Genomic DNA, 24,500 nt, shown 5'->3' with positions numbered 1-24,500 from the left:
CAAAGTGGTGCTTCCTGCTGCCCAGGGCTTCCCTGTTTGGTGCTACTTTGTGCCCTTATCCTGTAGCAACATTGGAAAAACCTGCCAGCGAGGTTTTGAGCTGGCTTGTTTGGCAAGTGTGGGCCACACCTCCACTTCTCACAGCTGGAGCACAGCCCAGTCCTGCGCAAAACTTCGGATGAGTCCGCGGCAAACAGCGCTTCACAGCCAGGCGTCCTGGGCTCGCCTTGCTCTGGGTTTCCCTGTCAGATTTTCTGCAGAGACAGCAGGACATTTTCCCTATGTTCCATGAGGTGCTTCGGGGCCCATTTCCACCCAGAGTGCTGCCTTTTCTGGCAGCAGTGCTTTTCCAAAGGAAGGAGAGGAGGGACACTGGCTTCTATCAGTGGCGGGTAAGAGAAAGCGTGGTGCTGGCTCTGAGATGGCATTCCTTGGCTGATGTGCTCAGGAGGGACTTCCTGTTGCTGCATGTATGGAAAACCTGCCCTGCACTTCTGCAGGAACGAAAAATTTATTGCTACCCACACTTTTCTCTTAATGATCATGTTAATGGAGGTTTCAGGTTTTTATTAAATTCAGGGTCTGCCTGAGGAAATCCAGAGCAGATCTGTGTTTCCTTAGGTTTTGGGGAGCAGAATTGAGCTGATGTCAAGTACTTTTTTGGGGGGAGTCCAGAATACTGCACTTTTCATCAGTGGAGACGAAATCATGCTTATGTATTTTCTTGCAAAATAACCTTGACTACAGTTGCCTTCTGTTCTGCTTTCTATCTTACCTTGCAGGGATTAATGGTCTCAGGTAGACAAAGACTAATGATGGCTTCAGCTCCTGCTCATAATGCAGTGCAACCACAACAGATAAAGTGGTTTTGAGGTGTTTGTCCTTTAAGTGGAGTGAAATAATTTCATTGTATAAGATGGTCTAGCTAATAACTGCAATTTTGAATTAAGCTAAATGTTTATGAAGGAGCTTTTGACTGGAGATTTGATCTATAAGCTGATCACCCTTGTCGTATCCTATCACACCAGCCCCTCAGTATACAATTAAAATTGAGATGACCATTAATTGTCACAAGACAACTTGCTGCTTGTACAGCTTTCTGCACTTCTGCTTGCTGTATGAAAGAAATAAACTTGTTGACTTTTTGATATTGTTGTTTAGTACTTGGGAGATCATGTTAGAAGAGGCTCATGTAAACCTCAATTAACCTGTAAACCACTGAATATCTTTTCCCTCAGGCACTTGCTATTTAAATAAAAAAAAAAAAAATAACATTACTTAACAAAATTTTAAGGCTGTAGGGAGAGATTTTAGTATTGACTAATTGATAGCAATTGAGCAAGGGGTGGGGCAGCAGATGACCCTTTTGGCTTTGTAGGTAAATTTAACGTGATCAGACTATTGTAGGTAAATTTAACGTGATCAGACTGCTTTAATTTTCCAGAGTTTAGCCTTAGATTCATTTCTAAAAACAACAATAAACTGACAGTGAACCTGGTGTTTGCCACTGCCGTTGCGTTACTGAGCTGCTGGCGCTGCTCATGTCCTGGCTGACCATAAATCCTGCCTGCCAGGAGAGCATGGCTCTTAGGGCTGGCTCTGTGAGTCTCTTGAGGGAGGAGGGACAGTGCAAGGGGTGCCCAGGAAAGGCAGGGATTTGCTTTGGGGTTTAAAAGCAGACTTGTGACGCTTTGGCCACAAGGAAGGGAATGATGTGCAGCAGTGTTTCTTTGGGAGGAGGAGCAAGATGGGGAGAAACTGCTCCATTGATAAACTGAACATTTATTTGAGCTGCCTAATTTTCCCAATGAACACAAAGTATATCTTAGAACACAAAATATGTGTTAGAAGTTGTGTTTCAATTTGCTATGACAGCATTTTTGTAATGATTCTGGCAGGGTTATGCTGAGTCCTCTGCCTTCACTGAGACCTGTGGGGGTGGATCCCAGCACTTACTGCCCGCTGTTTAAAGGCAGGTATCCTGGACTACATGAAAGTAAAGATTGCTGGGTCCTATAGCTGGGATTACTTGTTCTACAGTCACTTCCAACTGCATCAGCATCTTCAGTTTAGATGAAAGGTACAGACAGTTTTGCGAAGTTAAGTATGTGAAAATTCAGCCTTGTACCCTTATTTTAGGATTTAAAGGTGGTGGTTTTTTGGTTTGTTTTTTGTTTGGGTTTTTTTTTGTGTTTGTTTGTTTGTTTGTTTTTTGCTTCAGGTGTACTCCTGAGCTCTGGATAAGCAGTGATTCTGAAAAATCATTATGCAAAGCAGAAGTTAGCTGCTTCTGCCAGTCACATACATTGGTATGGTGCCATATCATCAGTATTTGTTGTCCATTTCCCATATGGATTTCTTGCCAGCCTTTTCCTTGATCATTCAGATAAGGCATATCTGATACTCCCATGCTTTATTACTCTGCAAACTCACCTGGCAGCATGCTATGACCTTGCTGTGCCTTTGCTAGAAGATAAGTAAAAAAGGCGTATGAGGAGGTTATGGCATATATGATGACATAGGCTTGGGAGCACAGTGACATTTCTGTTGAGTTGTATGTCCTTAAATTATAAACTGGATGTGGAAAATGTATCCTTAGCTGTGTAATGGCTGACTGGAAATTGAAAGTGTTAGAGACCTTTGGAAAGGACATTCTTTTGAGCATGTAAGTACATTTTTGACAGATGGTGTGCAATAAAAGAAGGCTAGGCTATCTTCATGGTACTCTGCACTTGCTCTGGTAGTGTCTGATTTATGTGAATGAAGATTGCTTTCACAGCCATGGGGGTATGATTATGTAGCTTTGTGTCTCAACAAACAGAAGAGTTGCAGGATCATTAGGAAGTTGGTGAGAATAACAAGACATGATCTTGAATTTCTATCTGTAATCTATTCCCCAACTTGATAAAGTAGAAAGGTGGTCAGCCTTTGCCTGAGAAACTAATGTCAGGAATTGAATAAAAGAAAGGTGATTAGGAGAGGTTTAAAGATGAAAGAAACTAGCATCTGAAGTGTGGAAGTCATGGTGAAATTCACTGTGAAGGCGTGTCTTGTTTACAGAAACAAATAAAGGAATGAATATCTTCAACAAATGATTTCTGCAAGTAAGTCTCTTTAAGATTAGTAACAGTATAACTGAAGTTTATTTCCACAAATTTATTTTAGTACCTGCATGCAAGAAATCTTAGGTGACTTGTAGTTTTTGCTCTTTGCTTGTTGGTCAGGATGGATGGTGCTTGCTTAACACAAAAATGTTCGGTATACTCTGTATGCTTTGGATTTATTGTGTTCAAACCCTGTTTTGCAAAAGCTGGCAAGTATCTCCAAAAGATCAAAAATAAGGAAGACTCCCCAAGAATGTGACTGCTTAACAAAAATAGTATAATCTATCAGATAAGGAACATTCAAGAAGATTTTAACAGTTCAGGATTCACTGGTTTCTGTGAGATCCCACTCAGTGATATGTAGGCCCTACATTTTGATATAATATTTCAAGAATCATAAAATCAAAGAATGGTTTGGGTTGGAAGGGACCTTAAAGTCTTGTTGCAACCCCCCTGTCATGGGCAGGGACACCTTCCACTAGACCAGGTTTCTCAAAGCTCCTGCCTGGCCTTGAACACTTCCAGGACAGGAATGGCCAGTCACAGGTTCTCTTGGCAGCCTCTTCCAGTGCCTTATTTGTCAGTCTGCAGTATTTTGTTGTAAGTGAAGATCTTGTTGAATTTATTTGTAAGTGAATACTTAGCATATCTAAAATTAAACTCTGGTCTCAAGCCAACCTTGTTGAAAATTGTGAACGTGAAGTAATGACCATTTGTGAAAAGCATTTTGAAAATGGGATTTAAGAATAGTAAAAGTTCTTAGCTGGCCAGGATTGTGTCATAACTGATGAAAATGAGGCAATATCCCATTCTGTTTCTGAGCCTTACACAATTACTTCTGTCTAGGTAGTCTCTGTACTAAATCACCTCAAGCTGTTTTCTCTTGTCCCCTGCCCTCCCCCCACTTCTCCTTCATGATATTTTAGGATCCAGTCACACTTTCTTTTCCCCACTTCCATACCCTGGCATTTAAGTACTAATATTACTTTCCAAAAATAGTCTCTCAGAAGCTTTCAAGAGTGAGGATTACATTTTGTCTGTGCTGGTAAGGTGACGTGCATGTTTAGAATGCTGATAACAGTCCAGAATGAAAATGAATTTAAGTTTTGTCTTTTCTAACTCAAACTGCCATTAAATGTTTTGGCAAGCATTTTGGGTTTTTTTCTCATTGTAAACAGCATGTGCCTTTTATGACTTTAGACCCTGCTCTTAAGATTCTTGCCATGTCTGCTTTTCCTCAAGCATTCATGTGCCCTTGGCCACTTTTCTGGAACGAGCTGTCATGGATGTGTTTGAGCAGCTTTAGCACCTGTTTCTCACACAGCAAGAATGTACTAACAAAGCAATTAAAAACTGATCTATAAATGGAGGAATCCCTAAATAAGGGGCTTACTTGCTGAAGTCTGTGAGGAGTTACCCTAAGACATTGCCAAAAGGGAATTGAGTTTCCTTCTGGGCACCTTTAGTTGTCCTCCAGGACACTGCAAGTGCTGTGTATGTTCCCAAACTGATTCATTAATAGCTCATTTTGGGCTGGCTACTTCTGATCCATTTCTCTGGTCTAATACTTGTGTGGTTACAGAGCAGGCATGGCAATTGAGCTAAAAGCTGAGCTTGTTTCTCTCTTTTCAGTGGGAAAAGCATCCTTACTACAACCTGACAGTAAAAGTCCTCCGAGCCAGAAACATCAAGGGTACAGATGTGTGTAAGTATTTACCCAAGGCATTATGAAAACATGTTGGTTCCTTGGTGCATACCTCTAGCACAGGGAGCATTGTTAAGGGAACTTCTTAACATACTTCATTGCCTTTATGTCTCAAAAAAAGCTTCTCATGCAAAGCATTATATATATAATATTAAGTATATTATCTGAATTTCAACAGCTTTTTGTGAGGCCAGTCTGCAGATTAAGCAGCTGCAGCTGTTCTTACTTTGCAGAACAAGATCACATAAGTCCTGGTAAGGTTTTGCTTCCCTACTCCTTTTCCTGTTCTACTGTGGCTCATTCTGTATTCCTTTCTCTGGATTCAGCCTTCTGGGTATGGCAAGTTTCACCCTTGCTCCTGCTGAACAGTCTGCCTGAAACTGGAAGCACAAGTCTTTAATTCTAGCATCCAAAGGTTTATTTACTCAGTTGTAGTAGTACTTTATTTCATGTACCTGCCATTTGTCATTGCAGACTTTAAAAGAAGCAGGGGGTTGGCTGATTCCAAGATAAACTGCTTTTTATCTGTTTCTGGTTTTGATAGCATGGTATATATTCCCTCCTATTTACACACCTGTGTAAAGATCTCACGGCCATTTGGGGCCTTTGGATCTTTAAAACTCATTTATATTAAATTACTTCACATTAGATAAAGTAAGATAGTCCACCTTAAGTTTATATCTGACATCCAGCATTGAACTACCTGGAATGCAAAATAGCTGTTCAGGGAACAGAAAAGCCTCCTGAGAGGCTGAGGACTAGAATAATGTTGTGAAGAGTTCTTTTCTATGGCCTGTCTATTCAGCTGGAGTGAAGAATGGTCCCTATACTTGCATTGTTGAAGGGGTCCTAAATGGAAGAAAGAAGGGCTCTGAGACAATAATTTGTTTTCAGGGAATGGAAACAGCCCAGCTCCTTGCCTGACTAAACAAAGGTACAGCAGTAGTAGATGTTGTCTCCCAGGACTTTGGTAGGTTTAAGCTCTTTCAGTGATGCCCAGGGATAGGAGAGGAGGCAATAGCCCTGGTATCAGCAGTAATCTTTTTTTAAATTTGATCTTCCTCATTTTAAATACTAGTCTTTTTTATTAAGGGCTTTATCATTTTGATGAACCAGAAAAAAGGTATGTAATATTCAATTTGCTCCTGTTTAAAGGCATTTACTTCATTAAAGGCTTTTGCTTTAGAAGTCCAGCCCTAAATTTGCACTTTTCTATGATGCAATGAGATCTAGCAAATGAAGAGCTCACGGGAAAGAGTGTGTTTGAATAAAGTTTTTCTGGTGCCTGTTTCTCACTCTGCTCTGCAGTGTCCAAGGCAGACTGCTATGTGGAGCTAAAGCTGCCCACTGCATCTCCCAGTGTCTCCCGGACTCAGGTTGTTGACAACTCTGAGAACCCAGAATGGAATGAGACTTTCCAGTATCGCATCCACAGCGCTGTCAAGGTAAGGACACTGTGTGGCGTGGGTTGGACTGCTTGTATTTTTCTGCTTGATTTTGATACTTCATTCAAAATCAAGGGTTCTTTATTACCCTCAAAACTAGTGTTGCTTGTAAGGTGACAGTTGTCTTCAGTGGTACAAAAAGCTGTGCCATGCATGTCCAGTGATACAAACTACTGTGGTTAACTGTTCTAAGTAAATTGCTGCTAGAATTTTCCATAAACATCCTTGTGATACATCTCAGGAAAGGGAAGTTATGGCACTACCTGGTGGAATTCAAGGAAATTCCTTGATTAAGCAAGTTTCTATTTGATGTTTGCTTCTTCTTTCACAGGAACTAAATTTCTACTCACTGCCATGTAGTTCATTCAGTCAAGTTTTGCCATCAGTTCCGATGATTGGGAAAACCAAATTCAAACTCTTGGGTAGAGACTGTGCATCTAATACCTGTGTAGGACCTAATACAATATTTAACAAAGTCTTCAGATTGTCAGCATTCACTCACAAAGCAGACACTAATGGCAGAGGGAAGGAAACTGTACTTTAAAAAATCAGTTTTAGTGGGTCACTATTGCTTTGAATAACATCCCTGGCTTTGGAATAAGGTGTCTATTGCAAGAAACTATCCCCCTCACTTTTCCGCAATGGTTGGTGACCAATGTGGAATGGTAATTGACTAGGCTGGTAAGAAAATTGAAAGCTAAACTTTAGGGTGTGGGATCTTTTTCTTTCCCTCCAGGCTCATGAGACCTCAGCCTGGTTACTGCTGGAGAGTGCCAGCAACACTCCACGTTCAGTCTTGTCTCCTTGAGAACTTTTGGGTGCCACATGTCCTCACTGTATCTATTTCAGTTTCTCTTGAATTTACCATCTCTGACACAGTGCTGAGCAGGAAAAGATTGATCCCTATAACATTCTGGACTAAATCATCACGAAAGAGTGGAAATTTCTGTTGCTACCTTGGGCAAATCTGTGCCTGGAGCTGGTGGAGAGTACTGCCACATGAGTTCACCTGGGGCCTCCCTCTGGGTGGGAAGCTGAGAAAATGCTTTAGCCAAAAGGTGTCCATTAGGAGAGTTTTCTGCTTAACTTTTTGCTTAATTTTTTATGCTGTAAGCCCTGCTGAAAATACTGAATTTTCCTTAGGATTGGGGAAGGGGATTGATTAATGCACAAAGTGTCCATTGTATACAGCTACCCAGGTCTGTCAGTGTTTCTGCCCCTTCATCTTAGGCTGTTTTTTCTTTCTGCTTTTAGAACATTCTGGAGCTGACCCTCTATGATAAAGATGTCCTTGTCAGTGATGAGCTCACCTCTGTTGTCTTTGACGTGGGGGGCATGAGGCCGGGGGAACCCCTGCTGCAAACCTTCAGCCTGGACCCTGAGGTGAGGCCCTGGCTCAGCTCCTCCTGCACAGACCTGACAGTGCCTGTCCCTCATTCATCTGGGTGGGAGAAGCCAGAATGTTGTAACAGTTTTTCATGAGACTTAGAGGAAGATAAACTGATTTTAAAGTGAAAGGCATTTGCAGTCAGTGATCTTTGTAGGGACTGTCTTATTTAGTTTGTCATCATCTGTTTGAAAAAAACAAGTTTATTGCTGCAAAGGTTACCTCTATATCTGATAAGTCAAAAGCATAAGAGATGCTTTTTTTCCCTGGATTATGTTGAGTACATTTAACCTCTGCTTCATGTAGATGGTATTGGTGATCAGCTGCTCTCAAGCCCTATTCACCTGTTCATGGACTCACAAGACAGCCTGTTTTACGTGGGTAAAAACCCCATCAACAGACTGATCTATTTTGTAATGCCACAAACACATTGCTACAATAGTTCTGGATTAAAGGTGAGCTAATGATGTGTTTTCTTGAGAAATTTGGCTTCAGTGCTGTTGGTGTGGTCAGAAGCAGACTAACTAGTGTGCAGTTCACAGGGAGGTGTTGGGCAGTGCCACAGGCACTCCAAATCATTTATGATCATGGAAAGAGGCTTAATAATTCCATTGCTCCCAGTAGCTCTATCCATTTCCTGAATGCTTAAGTCATCTTGGTCTGTAATTAAGAGACTGGAAATTTCAACTTTAGCAAAGAAAATTACCCAAAACAGCTTCTAGTTTGTTACTTGAAAAACTGTTAGGTGTGGTATCAGATATTTGCTATATGCTATGGGAGGAGAAAAGACTTTGGCTAGAACCAAGTCTGTAGAGGACAAAGACAGCAAGGAGCTAAGAGTGCAAGCTGCTGAAATAAGAGATAGGAAGAAGCCCAAAGCCCCATGTAGCAGCTGTTTGCAGAGATGATGTAGTGGTTCTTGAGCCAGAGGAGGCTTTTTTCTCTCATTAGCAGAGTAATGGATCTGAGAGACACCTCTCGCTTCTGTGCACGTCTGTCTTCAAATGTAGATATGTCTGGTCATATAGGGCATGTCGAGCAGAAGAGGAGAATTTAAAGGCTAAAGGCTACATTTAGCCATTTCAAAATTTAGCTAGAGCTTTTATAAAAGGAACAAACTCAGTTATTTTAACAGGAAGTTAAAATATGTTACTATGCTAGAGAACAAGACAAGGGCAGAAGCAGCTGCTTGGGTCAGGAAATATTTAGTGGCAGCTTTAATGGCTCGTGGATGGGGGGATTTTGAGATTATTGGGAGGATGGTGAGTGTGTTGATTTCAAGGCTGGTCCAGGCCATAATTCAGTGGTTACTGAATTATGAGTAAAGCTTAATCTCTTGGAAAAATATTCTTAATTATATATTCAGGATCAAGGGTCACCAATATCCAACTTTTATTTTCAAAGGCTAAGGAAGAGCTGGATGTAGAGTTTTTCTTGGAGAAATGGTGAGTCTTACTTGAAGAGCTGATTGCACTTGTGCTCTGCAGATATGTTGTTAGGGGTTTTTTTTCTGTGTGGGGATAGTCTTGCTCACAAGAAAGGATAGTACTTTATAGTTCTCTGTGGGAATTGAGTTGATTCACTAATGGCTGACCAAAATTATCCTTAATTACTCCAGTCACCAAAATTTTTTGGGGTAAAAAAGAAATAAGATTTTGCTGGACTTCATGGGATGTAAGTGAACACTTTCTGGATTAGTTATTTGGGACTGGAAAGTTTTCAGTTAACCTTGCAAAATACACAAATATATACTTTATCTCTCTAGTAGTCTATCTAAGTTCAGCTTTTCTCTAGGTTATCAGAATAACTGGGATGGGATGCGGAGATCCTATAGCACATGTTTATATTTGCAGACAATTTTTTTTCAATTTTTCCAATCCCCCATTATTTTGTGAAGGGAAATATACTTGCTGTTTCCCTGGATCTCCCACACTGAGGACCTTTTCATCCCACTGTTTATTCAGCCAATTGGTTTGTAAAGTAGGATGAAGCAAAATTAAAACCAGCTGTCATTTGCAATAAACCTCTTGCTTTCACAGCTCAGATGCCCCTACAGCAGTGTTGACCAACGGAGTCCTTGTGGTGAGTACATGGAAGCCAGAATCATCTATGTTGTGATTTACTCCTCAAGATAAGTTTTTAGCAGAAAGAGGAGAAGCATTTTTGAGTATTACAGTCCTACTTCCAAATAGCTCCTATTCTCTCCAAGACCTGCCTCTCTCTTTTTCATTTGTTGATTTAAAAATCTTCCTCAATTTTTAAACTTGATGCCAACTTACAGAAAGCTGCTTTATTTGAAATGACGAAACAATGCCTCATGGTTTTTTTTTGGCAGTTTGCAGCTGTAAACCTACAACTAATATAGTAGGTGAATTAAATTTCAAACAAAGAAGTGAGCTAAAAATTGTGTGACCAGAGCTGGTTTCTTTTTTTCACAGGTTCATCCTTGCTTGTGTCTTCAAGGCACTGTCAACAAAGAGGAAAATGCAAAAGAAAAACAGCAAGGTAGGGCTGTCTGGAGGGTTTAAGTCAGGACTACTATTCAACATGTTTGTTCCTTGAGAGAGAGGGGAGACTTGAATCTCTGTCTATACAGTGCATTTTAATTTACTGACTACAAATTTGGCTTTTAAAGTAAATTTTGCTTTTATTTTCAGTAATTAGTAAGATGGGTTATTTTCTACTGGGTACCACAATAGTCTTTTCCTGTGTACTTACAGTCTCAGCTGCACTTAATAAGTACTTGATTTTCAACAAATGGCCCCTGTGGTCTAAACTTCTTTTTCTAATGCAGGAGGCTGTGAGGTCAAGGTGTCTGTCCCAGGGGCGTATCAAAAGCAGTTGTCTATTCCTTGGACACCAGACAATGAGAAGGATGGTGGAACCTCATTTGTCTTTCATGTGGATAAAGAAATGTGTTCAGAATTGCAAGTGGAGCTGCAGCAAACCATATCTGTCCTACAGGTAAGCATCCATGCTGATTCCTTAAAGCTTACAGAGAGATAAGTTTTTCTCGATTGTTATTTTTTACACACTGGTGCTTTTTTTGGTTTGTTTTAAAAATATCAGACTGTGCATTGGATCTTTGATGTTGTGTAAGGAGCTGAAATTACCTTAAGAGTCTATGCTCCCCGAAGATTTAACATCTGTTCAAACTCAAGGATTAGGAAAATGTTACTCTGCACGTGCTTGCTACATGTAGACATCTTTACTTTCACCTGTTGAGATAGGGACTCTTTTCTATTAGGAATTTGTAGATCAGATGCCACTTGCTGAGGTTTATTTAGCTTTGTCTTTTACTTTGCACTTTCTCCAGGTAGTGACTGAATATTCATTCTCCAAAAATGAGAGCAAAGAAACTCTTTATTCCATGATGCTTTTTATCCCAACGAGCAATTGGGTAGCGTGATTGCAAATGATGATCTTAACTACTGTAGAGGCAGCTGTGGAGAAGAGGACACAAAGAAGAATATGGAAGAGCAGCTTTGCCTGGGGGTCTGTTAGGCAGCAAACATGAGCTGAACAGAGACACCTGGGCTTGAGTGGTCAAAAACTCAGAGCCAGGCAAGAAAAAACACTGTAGAGGTCAACAGTGGAGATTACCCCAGGTTGTAAACCTCTGCCAACCAGTTCTGTTAGCTAGGAGAACATACTCCTTCAACAAGTGGCATGGACCACAAAAGTCTTCAGTCTGCCCTCTTCTCTCTCATCAGATGTGGGAGAGTGCCAGGAACATTGTAGTGTTGCTTGCCCTGTACCTAAATGCATGTTATTTGCCCCTGTTAGGAAGAGGACAGTGAATTTAGAGGGACATTGGTCTCAGGACAGTAGTTACTGATCAGAGGACACCTGTGAAGTCTGTGGGTGGTTCCTGGCCTGACTTCAGCTCTTGGTGTGAGAAGGGTGACAGCCTAGTGTTTCTCTAAGGTGTGGTCTCCTCCTGGGTACTGAGCCCTGTGGTTGGTGTGTGGCTCCAGCCCACGTGGAGGCTCTGTAGGCTTTTGGGACCCTCTGATATGAGGGGTTTTTTATATGCCTCTTTGCATTTAGCAATCTGCACACAGCTCTGCATTATGAGATCTTGCCATTTGCTACATGGCAGAAAACCCAAATATTTCCTGGCAAGCTTTAATTTGCTCTGCTTTTAAAATTACAAACTGCCTTATTTCTTATTTCTTATTTTGTGGTATTTTTGATGTATGTGTAATTCTGCTGCCTTTTTCGATATCTTTTCCAAATCTTGCTTGGAAGATGGAAATGCAAGTTTGTGGGTTTTGTGACACATGCCAGCACAAAACTATTTGTGGGGGAAATTTTGTACTTGAATTTTTTTTAATTATGGCAGACAGGTATATTAAAAAAACCCCAATAACATTAAACAAAACATCCCCAAAACTAAACCAAACAACCACAAAAAAAGAACCTATTTGACTGAAAGAAAAAAAAAAAGAGAAAGCAGAATGCCCTTTAAAAGCCTTGGAAATTTGGTAAATATTTAGCTATAATGATATTAAGAATTGTTTGCTGTTTCGATGTATGAAAGTCATAACTTTTTAAACTTTTTTCTATCTCACATAAGATTTTGCTTTTATTAGGATGGCGTGAACCCTGATATTGAAAAGCACACGACAGTTCTGGGACTGGGGACTGTACCAGTTAATTCCCTTCCTATTGGAGAAAAAGTTGATAGAATCATTTCTCTAGGAGAGGTAATGTCAATATTTTGCTCTTGCTTTAACATGCATGAGATAACCTTTTCCTCCATTGCCTCCAGGTGTTTGGAAAGTTAGGCAACATGTGATTGAATCTCAGGAGTTTTCTTGGATGTCTTAGAATGCAGGAATGAGATTACTCAGTGCAATTCTTCCTAATGTGTTTTCATGGTCGGGTCTTGCAAAATGAAGTATAAAGTTCATCACTTTCTGACGAAAAAAGTCTTTTCAGGGTGTGGAAGAAAAGTATCAGGAGGAAGAAAAAGGCAAGACACTTGGAGAAGAAATAATTCCTAACTTCTGTTTTGTAGTTCCACCTGTGTAATTACGGTCAACTTCAAGATGTGTTCTCTCTTTTGACAGGGAAAAAGTTTGGATATGAGTCTGAAAACTGAAGAGAGGTGAGTGGGAACCCCACTTGAAAATCAGGAAAGGCCTTTATTCTCATGTAAAGGAACTGAGTGACTTTCCTTGCTGTTCTGGGGAGCTCTGTTCACTCCATTGATCTCTTGGGATAGATTAAACAAAAATATATTTGATAGGTTTTTTTGATAATTTTTGGAAGGCTGTGACTCTTTACTTTGCAGTATTATCTATTGGACAGGTGTCAATCCTGCTGACACATGTACAAATTTTGTGTTTCTAATGCTTAAATGTACAATAGCTATTGATGTAAATATTAAGTAGTTTTGTCATGCACAGGTATACCAGAATATGAAGTGATGTAATGAGAGATAGGAAAGGACATAAGTGTGTGAAGAGCTTGAACTATAAAATAGATGAAGGCTGCAAGAAAGGAGTAAAAAGGGAAAAAACCCCCAGAAAACCAAGAATTTGGCTTGTAAGTTGATAGGGTCATTTGGTATCCAGTCATCAGTTGAAGATCCTACTCCTGTTTTACAGCTTCATAACAAGTTCATTGGTATTCAGCTGCCTCCTCCTGCCTCTTAAGTTCAGAATCTTCTGTTTTAAAATCTCTCTTTCCCTCATTTCATGTTCACATTGATGCAGTGATGTCAGTTGCTCCTCTTACAATCTTCTTCACTTACAAGAATCTTTTCTTTCTTTGTGAAATTCCTGAAGCCTAATCTGCGTACTGTTTGACAGGAGCTTCGAATTTAAACATTAAATGAGAAATACAATATGGAGAATTTAATTTTTAATTCCAAAAGGTTGTTGTACAAAATAGCTGATGTATACACTAAAATTTCATCTGATCCAGTTCAGACCTGCACCTAGATTCTGTGTTCGCAAAAATTGCATTTCCATACTGATTACAAATCCTCCAAAATTTCAAGGTTTTTTTCCCTCTGTTTCAGCACTTGGGATCTTGATATACGTCTGGGTTTTGATCTCTGTAAAGAGGAGAGAGAATTTTTGGACAAAAGGAAGAAAGTAGTTTCTGAGGCACTGAGGAAGACTCTTTGTTTAAAAGAATCCCCTCCAAAAGATGAGGTATTGAGCACAGTCCTGTAGTGAGATTGGTGAAATTCTTTAGGCTTGGTTGATAATTAGGCAATGTAGGAATCCTTGTTTGAAACATGGTTTGCATTCACTACGGTGTGAGACAGTACATTTCAGTTCTGAAGTCTAAATGTTTTTATATTTCTTAAATTTTGAGGAGGTATGTGTATTTTGGAGCACAGATGTTGAAGTTTCAGCATGTATGTACTTTGCTTTGGGCTTGGAATTGTGATGAGAAATTTTGTTTCAGGATGTTTAAAATGAAAATGACCCTACAGGAATTGATTTTAATTGTTTATTTGAGGAAACTTACATCTACATATACTCATGCCTTGCTTAGTGGTATTTGGTTGGTATTTGGTATAATGGTATTTGTTAATTTAGTTACAAGACTAATTGCCTCTTACATGTGTATTGTAAGAAAGTAAATGTGTGATAATATACATAACAATTTTGGTAAGTGACTGTTCCTAAGATGACTGTGCTATGCTTTATAGTAAGCAAAATATTTCAATTACAAAATAGAGAAAGAAGTTCAGCTTGAAATCAAACCCAAAATTACTTGTAATGTAGATATAAATGAAGGTTTATATATATTTTTGTTAGAGTTTATATCTCTATTAGAATTTTTATCTCTATTTTTTATGTTCTATTTTTGTTCAAATGAGACTGAAATGGGGTTAGTTCTGTAATTTATGGCCATCAAAAGCCTGTGGTTTTGACTCCTGAGTGTGCTGTTTGCAGGTTCCAGTTGTGGCAGTGCTGGGCTCTGGAGGTGGGATGAGAGCACTGACGTCCTTCTATGGCAGCCTTGCTGGGCTGCAGCAGCTGGGCCTTCTGGATGCTGCAATGTACCTCTGTGGGATTTCTGGCTCCACCTGGTAAGCTACATGCAGTTTTGATTCAGAAGCTTAGAGGTGAAATGGTAGCATTGATGCAAAATAAGGCCAAAATTACATTTGTTGGCAGACAGCAAATCAAGGATTTTACCAGTTTTCTCCTGTGAGTTCTGCTGGGGATCCTGAACAGTCTAAGACATCCAGTATCATGTCCAACCCATACAGCTGCTGGCTAAAATTATGAATCTGCTGCTTGTGCAAGTGTGACAGTTAAATATTAGAATGTTTTATATGAATAAGACTGCTGTGAAGTAACTCAGAGCACTGACTTAAAAACCTTCCTCATTTCCCTACTCTTGCCGAGAAGATAACTGAGGTGGTGCAAGTCACTGGAAACACGTCCGTGCAGGCCACCACGTCATCACCTTCCAAAATGGCATGGAGGCTGAAGAGAGGCGTAGCACTGTCCTGCCCTTTGGTGGACTGGAGCAATGTGCTGAAATATTAGATGTGCCTAGAATGTTTCAGTCACTCAGTTCTTGGAGTTTGTGGTGAAGTCATCCCTTGTTTTTGTGAAATTATCTCATAGCGGAGTTGTGCAACCTGACAATGTAATCCTTCCTTCCAAGCTTTTTGTGTTAATTTTAACTCCTCTGTACCTAGTTCTCCTGCCCCTTCTGATTCAGAGACACTTCCAAACAAATGTAGGCATCTTGTTTGCACAGATAGTCCATGGTCCAAACTAGCTTCTCTTTCAGTCAGACCTGTCTTCTGGTAAAGGCCACGGCCTCTATTGCTGCACACTGCACCCTTGCCATCAGCCAGCACATCGTGGTTGTTTTGTTCTGGAGTTAACATATGTTTGTGGGCTGGTTCATGGGTGCTAGCGTAGCATGCTTGGAACGCCTTTGGAAGGCAGGTTAGCAATCAGAACAAAGATGTCCTATAGGTGTCAGGGTTTTCAGCACAATTCAGAGTTCAGAGATCTTTTATTTATATATTCTTCACTCTTTTAGCTAGACTTTTCAAGTGCTGCAGCACTAATTATAACTAGCTAAAATTATTGTTTACAGGAAGGTCTTTATTGCTGATGACATTAATAAAAGCATTTTTAGGTGTTTATCAACACTGTATCGAGACCCTGACTGGTCACAGAAAGACCTTCAAGATGCAATCAGAAGAGCTCAGGACACTGTGTCCAGCAGCAAAGCAGGTGCATTTTCCCCAGAACGACTGAAGTACTATTTCCAGGAGCTGAATGCAATGGAGATCATGGGACGGAAGGTTTCCTTTACAGATTTGTGGGGCCTTATTGTGGAATATTTCCTACAACAAGAGGTAAAAGAATTCATGTTTGGATGTGCACTGTTGTTTGTCTTTCAAGTGGGAACTCTGCTGACCCATGTATTTAGAGTCTAGAAACCAATTACTCTTCATCTTTGTATAGGCAATGCTGTGGAATAAATATAGTATCTTCCTTAGTAAAGAATTTCTAATTCATATGGATCAATGTTACAGAAAAATGCAGTTTTTATTTGGAATGACTGTTATTAAAATAACAGCTTCTGTACTGGGCACGTTAAGCCTGGCAGAATGATGTTCATTTTGCAAAATGGAGTTATTGTGCAATATTTTCTGTGTAACTGAGATTGAAAATCAGAGGGATAGCTAGTTTATTACTAACATTAAATATTCTAAATACACATCTGCAGAAATATTTTGGACAAATCTAAACATATACCTGGACAGTGGAGGAGAAAAAGGACTTTGACTTAGTAGTGTTGTTAATCAGAAATGCTAAGCAACAGCTACCAATTATCAAACTATGGGTACAGAATTTACCTGACTTAGGTGGGCTCCTCCTTCCTTGCTTGTGACCAGGAAGATCCATCAAAGCTATCTGATCAGCAAGAAGCAGTGAAATGGGCCCAGAACCCTTATCCTATCTATGCAGCTGTCAATGTGAGACCCAATATGAGCAGTGGTGACTTTGCAGGTATGAACATGGAAATTTATTTTTGCTTGCTGAAGTCCATAACTTTATTTCATCTGTCCAGTTGCTTGGGTAGTGAGCAGCTGATAACAGGAAATACAGCTCAAGCAGCAGGTGGTAGTACAAGAGGCAGTAGGAAACCGATTGGCAAAGTATTATCATCCTCATAGCAAATGTCTACTTCGTGGCTAAAATGGAGAAATGAGATTGAGAACTGTTGGCCACTCCACACGTTTTGCTAGAAACTGCCTGAAATTTTCAGGAGCTGAGAATATTCCTGTAATACATGTGCCTCTGTCTGAATTAGAGGCCTTGGTGATAAGGAAACCACTTTTTTTTATAGTCTTAGATAAAAAATATGTGTAGGATTCATGTAAAATGATGGATTGGCCACCTTGTAATATACATCATCAAAATTGTATGTTTTAGTGGTCTGAGTTCTTACAGTAAAAATATGAAAAGTAGTCTTTCAATGAAACTTTAAATATGATGCAACAAGTGGGGGGAGATGAGTGAGACAGGAACACCAATGCTTGTGTCCACCTGTGTACCACTGGGGAACTTGTTTGTTTTATTCTGAGGAGTTGTGTGTATGGCAGTGAATTCAATTTGATCCAACCTGCCAGAGCTCAAGAAGGATTTGGATAATGCTTCCAGATGCATGCCATGTTTTGTCAGATTGATCTATGCAGGCCCAGGAGTTGGACAGCTCTTTGTGGGAATCTTTCAAGCATGAGGAGGCACTTGGCTAAGCAAACAGTGAAGTCTGATGCAGTGGATAAATTGGGTTTTCAAGCCAGTACTGTAGTAGTTCCTGGGAGACGATTTGTAGTGCAGGGAAAAGCTGAAAAAAATAATGTGATTTCAATTTGGATGGAAAAGGGAGCCATCAAAATGGTTTAAATAAAAAGTAAAATATGCAGGTTGTTTCCATAGTAACAAAGTCAAGAGGGAATGAAAGACTTCACAAGAGTTTTTGTTAATATGTACATATTAACAAAAATGTTCATATGTACATAGAAACTAGAGTAGAAGGGCAGAGAAATCACTAGTGATTGTGAAAAGTGGGGGGAGAGTCCCTTCTGTCTCCCCTGTGTGAGCAGATATCAGATAAATATTTTCACTCATGTTTCCTCTGAGATGAGTAAATATCCTGTTGGCTTGTTCTTAGAATGGTGTGAGTTCACTCCCTATGAAGTTGGATTTCGCAAATATGGAGCTTTTGTTCGAACAGAGAATTTTGACAGTGAGTTCTTCATGGGACGGCTTGTCCAGAAACATCCAGAGCCCAGGATTTGTTTTCTACAAGGTGTGAACTTATGATAATGATTAAATTATCATATAAGGAGATGGAAAGGAACTTTGCTGCTTTGGGGACTTATGAACTGAAGTCCATGCCTGTTTTCCCTTCCAAAAGACCTTGAAGAAGTGAAACATGTCAGTCTTTCTCCAGAGCTATAGGTTCATAGTTGTTTCACTGTGTTGCATTCTGATGTCCTGAGTCTGCAAGATGACTCTATTATAGCTGCCTGTCAAAAATTGCCTGTCTACTGTCAGTCTTCCTGTTCTCTTAATGTCTTTTCCATTCTTTTCTCTGGGAAAATTTTCTGCATTATATTATAACATCATGATTTGTCACCTGATTAACACCAAGGTTTTAAGTAGAACTGTTAGAATACTCAGGAATCAAGTGACAGCCCTCTCCCATGAAAAATGTCAGGTGAATTATAGGTCTTTTGGTTCTGTGAGAAACCTTTTGAGTGTTAAATTCTTCTGCATTTTTCCTGCAGGAATGTGGGGCAGTGCCTTTGCTGCAAGCTTGGATGATATCTGCCTGAAGGTGGTTGGTAGAGGACTGAGCTTTCTAGATTCTTTCAAAGATGTTATCAAAGTTGTAGGTAAGAACATACATAAAAATAGTTGGGTTTTTCAAAAGATGGCTGATTTTGTAGTGATCACAAATAATATGATGCAAAAATGTGCTGTTTGTAGTTTTCAAGATTAGCACAAAGAGTGGATTGGGACAGATCTCTTTTATGTGTGTTATTCCCTTTGATCACTCTTATAGTGAAGAGAAAATGTTTCTTCAGTACACTTCCTCTTCTTTTAAAAAGAATTGGTATCTGACTTTGACTAAAATTTGGGCTAGTTCTGGGAGCTGTCTTAAACATGTGTTAAAGTGCAGGCATCATAATCCTGAGAAGGGAAGAATAGAAGCTGGTTTGCTAAGCTGGAAATGGAAAAAAAAGAGGCTTTCAGTTTCCCCCATGGTATGCTTTTTGTGGTATTGGATAAGCTGGTTGTGTGCTTATTCATTGATCTCCATTTATCCATTACAGTGAAGTGTTTTAGAGGCTGGGACTTGTTCATGTGCATAGTTATGGCCTTATAGTAACTAGTGGATGAAGAGATTTTTTTTTCTCTGCCTTGCCAGCCCTGGTTCCCCTAGAACACCCCAACCCTTTTTGCTTTGTGTAGTTGTAAATGCTACTGTGTGTGGTTGACTGATGTCTTATGTAACAGAAGCGGTTGTCACTTGGTAACAAAGGTTTCTTTGTGTGGGTTTGAAATTAATATAGGCAATGTTTTATGAGTAACGCTTTTCCCATTAAACAGGGCTAGTAAATCACCCACCTATACAATATGCATCTCATTTAAATTTCATTACAATACCCTTATTAGGGGACAACTTCAGCCTTAGAACAGCTGGTTAAATATTGTACAAAAAGGCCTAATAGAAATGTTGGAGCTGGCATTTTGTGCATGTTCTGCATCCTTCTGTGACTTCTGCAGATGACTGCCAAAGATTCCATTTCCGAGACCCAGCACGGCTGAAGACGCGCTTGGTTATACCTGGGGGCCCCTTGTTACAAATATTTCAGGATTTCTTCATGTCCCGGGTCACATGTGGGGAAACCTTCAACTTCATGAAGGGATTGTATCTTCATAAAGATTATGTAAACATCAAGAAATTTGTGACTTGGAGAGGTAAAGAAGTTTATGTGTTTCTGACTATCAAAAAATATTAACACACTATAAAATATCCCAATGTCACAGAACATTAGTGAGCTTGACTTTGTTCTGCTGAAGCCAGGGCATATGTCCCTTCTTACACCATAGCAAAAATTTTGATCCACTGTATTGTTCTGTCATATAAGGCAAGCTGATCATCAGGTTTTATAGGTCTGTCTCAGATGAAAGTGCATGTTGGAATGTCATTTTTCTTCTTATAACACTAACATGAGCTTTGTCTTGTTCTTCTGCCAATACATGTGTAATGAATCTATATAGTTACTTGTGTTGCTTGGAGTGTCTTGCAGATAGTCACCTGGATTCATTTCCCAACCAGCTGACGCCCATGGAAGAGAACTTGTATTTAGTGGATGGTGGCTTTTCCATTAACTCTCCCTTTCCTTTGGTACTTCAGCCAGAGAGGGATGTGGATGTTATCCTGTCATTCAATTTTTCCTGGGAAGCTCCATTTGAGGTGAGAGATGTAGCTGAGCATTATTACATGGACATAAAAGCACAGAATCATACTCAGTGGCAGCAGATCACTTGAAGCTGAATACAAATACAAATCAACAAATGAAAACAAATCCTTATGTCTTTCATGGAATCACAGAATGGTTTGGGTTGGAAGGGACATGAAGGATCATCTCATTTCAACCCTGCTGTCATGGGCAGGGGCACCTTTCACTAGACAAGTTTGCTTAAACTCCTATCCACCCTGGCCTTGAACACTTCCAGGGGTGGGGAGTCCACAGCTTCTCTGGGCAACCTGTGCCAGTGTCCCACCACCTTCACAGTGAAGGGTTTCTTCCAAATATCTAATCTAAACTTACCCTCCTTCAGATTAGGGCTGTTTCCCCCTTGTGCTGTCACTACATGCCCTTGTGAAAAGTCACTCTCCAGTTCCTTCCCGTGAGCCTCCTGTAGTACAGGAAGGTGTTGCAAGGTCTCCCCGGTGCCTTCTCTTCTCCAGGCTGAACAGCCCCACCTCTCTTGGCCTGTCTTCCTATGGAAAGACATTTCAAAGGTTATTTTGCTATGTTTTTTCCTGTGAAGGTAATGAGAAAATAGAAAGTTGACAACTGTGAGAAGATTAAAAAATTTTCAGAAGCCTAAACAGATTAAGTAAAATAAGACTATTTGTTTGGCCCATAAGATTATTGTCACTTAGATATGTGCTTCTAAAGAAGGAGTGGCTATTGGTGATTTTCTTCATACAAACAAGTTATTTTCTGTACATACAAGTGTTTATTATTAACTGCAGAAAAGTCAATGTGAATAGATTTAGAGTAGGAAAGCATAAAAAGTTTCAGCTGCAATCTGTTGATATTTGTTGCAGTTCTGCTCTTCATTCTTCTATATTACCAGCTGGAGAAATTGTTTCTGCTGATTTGAAGCTGAGTTCCTGTCACTTTTTTTTTAAATGAAAACCTCTTTCCTTTTGAGGATTGCAGTTAGATGATTTTAGAAGTGTTGCTGATGTTGTCTTGCAATTATCTTTTTTCCTATGATAACAGGTTCTAGAGCTGACTCAGAAATATTGTGAGGAGCAGGAAATTCCTTTTCCAAAAATCAAATTTACAGAGGAAGATGAAAAGAAGCCAAAAGAGTGTTACATGTTTGTGGATGATGATAATCCAAGGGCTCCAATTGTACTCCATTTCCCACTTGTGAATGACACCTTCCAGAAATACAAAGCTCCAGGTAAACTAGCTGCCTCTTAAAGCACTCTTCTAACAATTCTTTGGGTGTGCTGATGGGGAAAATTCAGTGAGGTCAATGTTTCTCTTTTGATTCTTCTTAATACTACTCTGTAATTTTTAAAATTGTTATGTACATTTAAGGCAGAATCAGTTTCCACTAGTTTTTTGAAGGGCAGGATGAGGGAAGAGGCTCACAACACCCCTTCCTCCACAAAAGTGTTTGTAGTAAACTACTTTGCTGTTCATCTTTTAAGACTGGTATTTAAATTTAAGGGGCATGGTACTCCTAGGGCCAGTTGAACTTGAGGTTTGTCTTTCACTTTAGTGTAGAGCAGCACTTCCGGGGAAAATTGAGCTTTATATTCCTTATTTTGAGCATAATAATAAAAGATAACCTTAAAATTTATCACAATGAAAATGTGTTTTAGCACTGTATTTTGGAGCCAAGTGGAAATAGAAAGAGAATACTTTGCCCCTTCAGCTTACAAATATTTTGGAAGGAGCTGATATCTCTGAGGAGGAGCTTTGGGGAAAAAGTTAAATTTCAACAGCATTATCTCTGATCTCCTCCTAGCTGAATTCCACCAAAATGATTCTACCACAGCAGAGGGTTTTTAAATGGTTTTATTTTTTCTTTCTTTCTTGCTGCAGGAGTTGAACGTGAGTCAGAAGAGGAGAAATCCTTTGGTGACTTTATCATTGAGTCAAACGATTCCCCTTACCGGACACTAAACTTCACCTTTGAGCCGTATGATTTCAGCAGGTTAGTGGAAGTGAATCGCTACAATGTTCTGAACAACAAGGACACTCTCCTCAAAACCCTAAACTTGGCTCTGCAAAGGAGGAAGTTGAAGAAAGTCACCAATAAGTCAAATACATGAGCAGTTTCCAAGGCTGAGGATACAGAGAGGCTGCAGTGTACAAAAGCTGTGAGGTTCAAGATAATATAGTGATAGTGAACGGCTAGAAACTCTCTTCCTGGGGAGGGAGTAGTACACCTGACACTGAAAACTCATTCCAGGTTATGTGCTCTGATGAAAACTCAAGGAATGTGCAGTACAACGTGGATGTTGCTTCCTTGTGTGGATGAGAGTGAGCAATTACTCAGCTCAGTATCTCCAATCACAGTGGCTGATTCCAGATTATTTGAGAGGTCTACACAAACCATTTGAGCTTCTGGAGAATAATCTTCCATCCTCTGCTGAGTGATGCACCTCTTTTTTGTCAAAGGTGTGTTGGTGTTTGAGGGAACAGTTTCCTTCTGTACTTTTATCTCTTGCTTGTGAATCTCCCTTAATGAACTTTTACAAGTTACATCATCGGAAGAAGAGCTCCACAGATGAAAATGACACCCTGAGAGAGGAAATGGCTCCTTTTTCTTTCACCTTGCTATGGCTGATGCCCATGTGCTTTCAAGACTGAACAGTCATTACCTGCTTCCCATTTTGCCATTCACGGTTTCAATTTCCTTCCTATCCTTCTCAAGGATTTTAATGGCTTTTAGTCTCTCAGAAATTCTATGCAGAGTATCTTATTTTGGTAAAAGAATTGTTTGGTAAACAAGGAAATAAATGTTTTTTTTATATTTAACAATAAAAACACATTGTGGGATTTTGTTACTGCTTCCTATAGTTTGATCATCATGAGATGATGAAACTATGATGAAAATGCCATAAGTCTCAGCTTTCTCTTTCTGTGTAAGAGGAAGGAAGGCTCCTTTGAAGGGTTTGAAATAGATATTTTTCCCTACTCTTCAGCTTGTAATTTACCCAGGTCTTTGTTGAAGGAATTTTTAGTGTCTACATATTTTAGAAACATCAATAGTCAAGGTAGGCACACCTTATGAATGTGAATTAATAAAATAATGTGAAATGCTGCTGTGCTGTGGGATGGGATTCACCTCACTTTGCATAAAGCCCAGAGAAAAGTTCTGAATTATGCAGTTGGAAAATATGTAATGCAGAACAGTGGCAAATGAGCACTGTTAGTTTTATGGCTTTTACATTGAGCTGACTGTATGGATTCTGGATTTAAAACTGAGGACAGGAGGTTTGTCTTATGAAATTATCTAAAGGCTTATGGATGAGTTTGGTTCTTAATACATTTTGTCATGTGTTTCTCTTTTAATAAATATTAGTTTGCTCACATGCTCTTCAGTTTTTCTTAACTACACTTGTCAGAGACAACTAGGTTGATAGCTTGTGGGTGAAAATCAGCAGCTGAGCCAAGACAGAAAACCTTGTATTTACTGTTTACTACAGACCATCTAATCAAGGGGAGGATGAGCAAGATAATACCAGTTACTTCCAAAGAATCTTAAAAATGGGGAAAACCTTTTTCAACTGAGAAATTGAAAGTGACTAAGTTTTCAAGGTCAAGAACTGTGGTGTTTTGCTATCTTACTAAGAGTTGGAAGTTGTGCTGGTGAATTCAACTGACTCACAATGGAATCACAAGCACCTTGCTTCAATTGCCCCTACAGCAGGATAAGTTTAAAAAGAGTTTCTAAAAACTTCTTGGTTTTAAGTTGGACTAAGTGAGTTAACCAGGTACTTCAGCCTTTGATCTGATCTGTGATTACAATGGAAAAAGAGCACACTGCCTGCATCTGCAAGACCATCTACTCACATCCACAGGTATTGCAGGTAAGGTCATCTTCCTTTTGTGGGCTTGCTAGATTGCCACAGACAAGGATCATTTTGCATTCACAATGATATAGGTTTCTTTTCTTTAGCAGGTGATGACCATGTTATACATAGCTGATAAGCTCTAGTTGAATCTTTTCTGCTAAGTGCTTAGCAACTAAGGTTTTGTAAGTTCACTGGTTGATGCTGTTGTATCAGCAATTAATTCTTATATTTAAAAAAAAAAAAACTTTGAAAGATTTTTATAATAATTCCTGCTGTGGATTTTTGAATCCTGAAGTAGTGAAGGAACAACATAAAGTAACTAATGGGATATCATAGTCTAATAAGAAAATAATTACTTCATATGAAAATATCTGCTTTTTTGTGCGCCCTTGCAGTGTTAAAGACAAACTTCTGTGTGGCAGCAGATCTTCTGATAGCATCTCCAGTCACTTCTGACACAGGTCAGATACAATACAGGTCTTATTGTATGTGCAGTGATTCTAAGA

General features: G+C 39.5%; 1 protein-coding gene across 1 annotated transcript; it reads left to right on the top strand.

The window, feature by feature from the left end:
* The first annotated feature begins 207 nt into the window (after positions 1-207).
* On the top strand, positions 208-23,502 carry PLA2G4F (phospholipase A2 group IVF). The gene is made up of 20 exons (XM_059474282.1): positions 208-392; positions 4,737-4,809; positions 6,118-6,254; positions 7,509-7,637; positions 9,046-9,086; positions 9,681-9,723; positions 10,080-10,146; positions 10,436-10,605; positions 12,237-12,350; positions 12,717-12,754; positions 13,673-13,808; positions 14,562-14,698; positions 15,772-15,994; positions 16,538-16,652; positions 17,821-17,958; positions 18,440-18,547; positions 19,443-19,637; positions 19,970-20,136; positions 21,179-21,365; positions 22,016-23,502. Exons 1-20 carry the CDS (start codon positions 282-284, stop codon positions 22,243-22,245), a joined length of 2,559 nt encoding a protein of 852 aa, XP_059330265.1. The 5' UTR covers positions 208-281; the 3' UTR covers positions 22,246-23,502.
* The last annotated feature ends 998 nt before the right edge of the window (positions 23,503-24,500 follow it).

This window comes from Ammospiza nelsoni, chromosome 6 (genome assembly GCF_027579445.1).
Source record: "Ammospiza nelsoni isolate bAmmNel1 chromosome 6, bAmmNel1.pri, whole genome shotgun sequence".
In the NCBI taxonomy this organism is placed as follows: domain Eukaryota; kingdom Metazoa; phylum Chordata; class Aves; order Passeriformes; family Passerellidae; genus Ammospiza; species Ammospiza nelsoni.
The sequence above is the reverse complement of the archived record's forward strand: the minus strand, read 5'-3'. Positions and strand labels throughout refer to the sequence as shown.

Bases quoted from the DNA above. Each gene is read 5' to 3' on its own strand.
- PLA2G4F (XM_059474282.1), top strand. From the start codon at position 282: ATGTTCCATGAGGTGCTTCGGGGCCCATTTCCACCCAGAGTGCTGCCT. The intron at 4,810-6,117 runs GTAAGTATTTAC...TCTGCTCTGCAG, and splicing joins CATCAAGGGTACAGATGTGT to TGTCCAAGGCAGACTGCTAT. The intron at 9,724-10,079 runs GTGAGTACATGG...TTTTTTTCACAG, and splicing joins TGACCAACGGAGTCCTTGTG to GTTCATCCTTGCTTGTGTCT.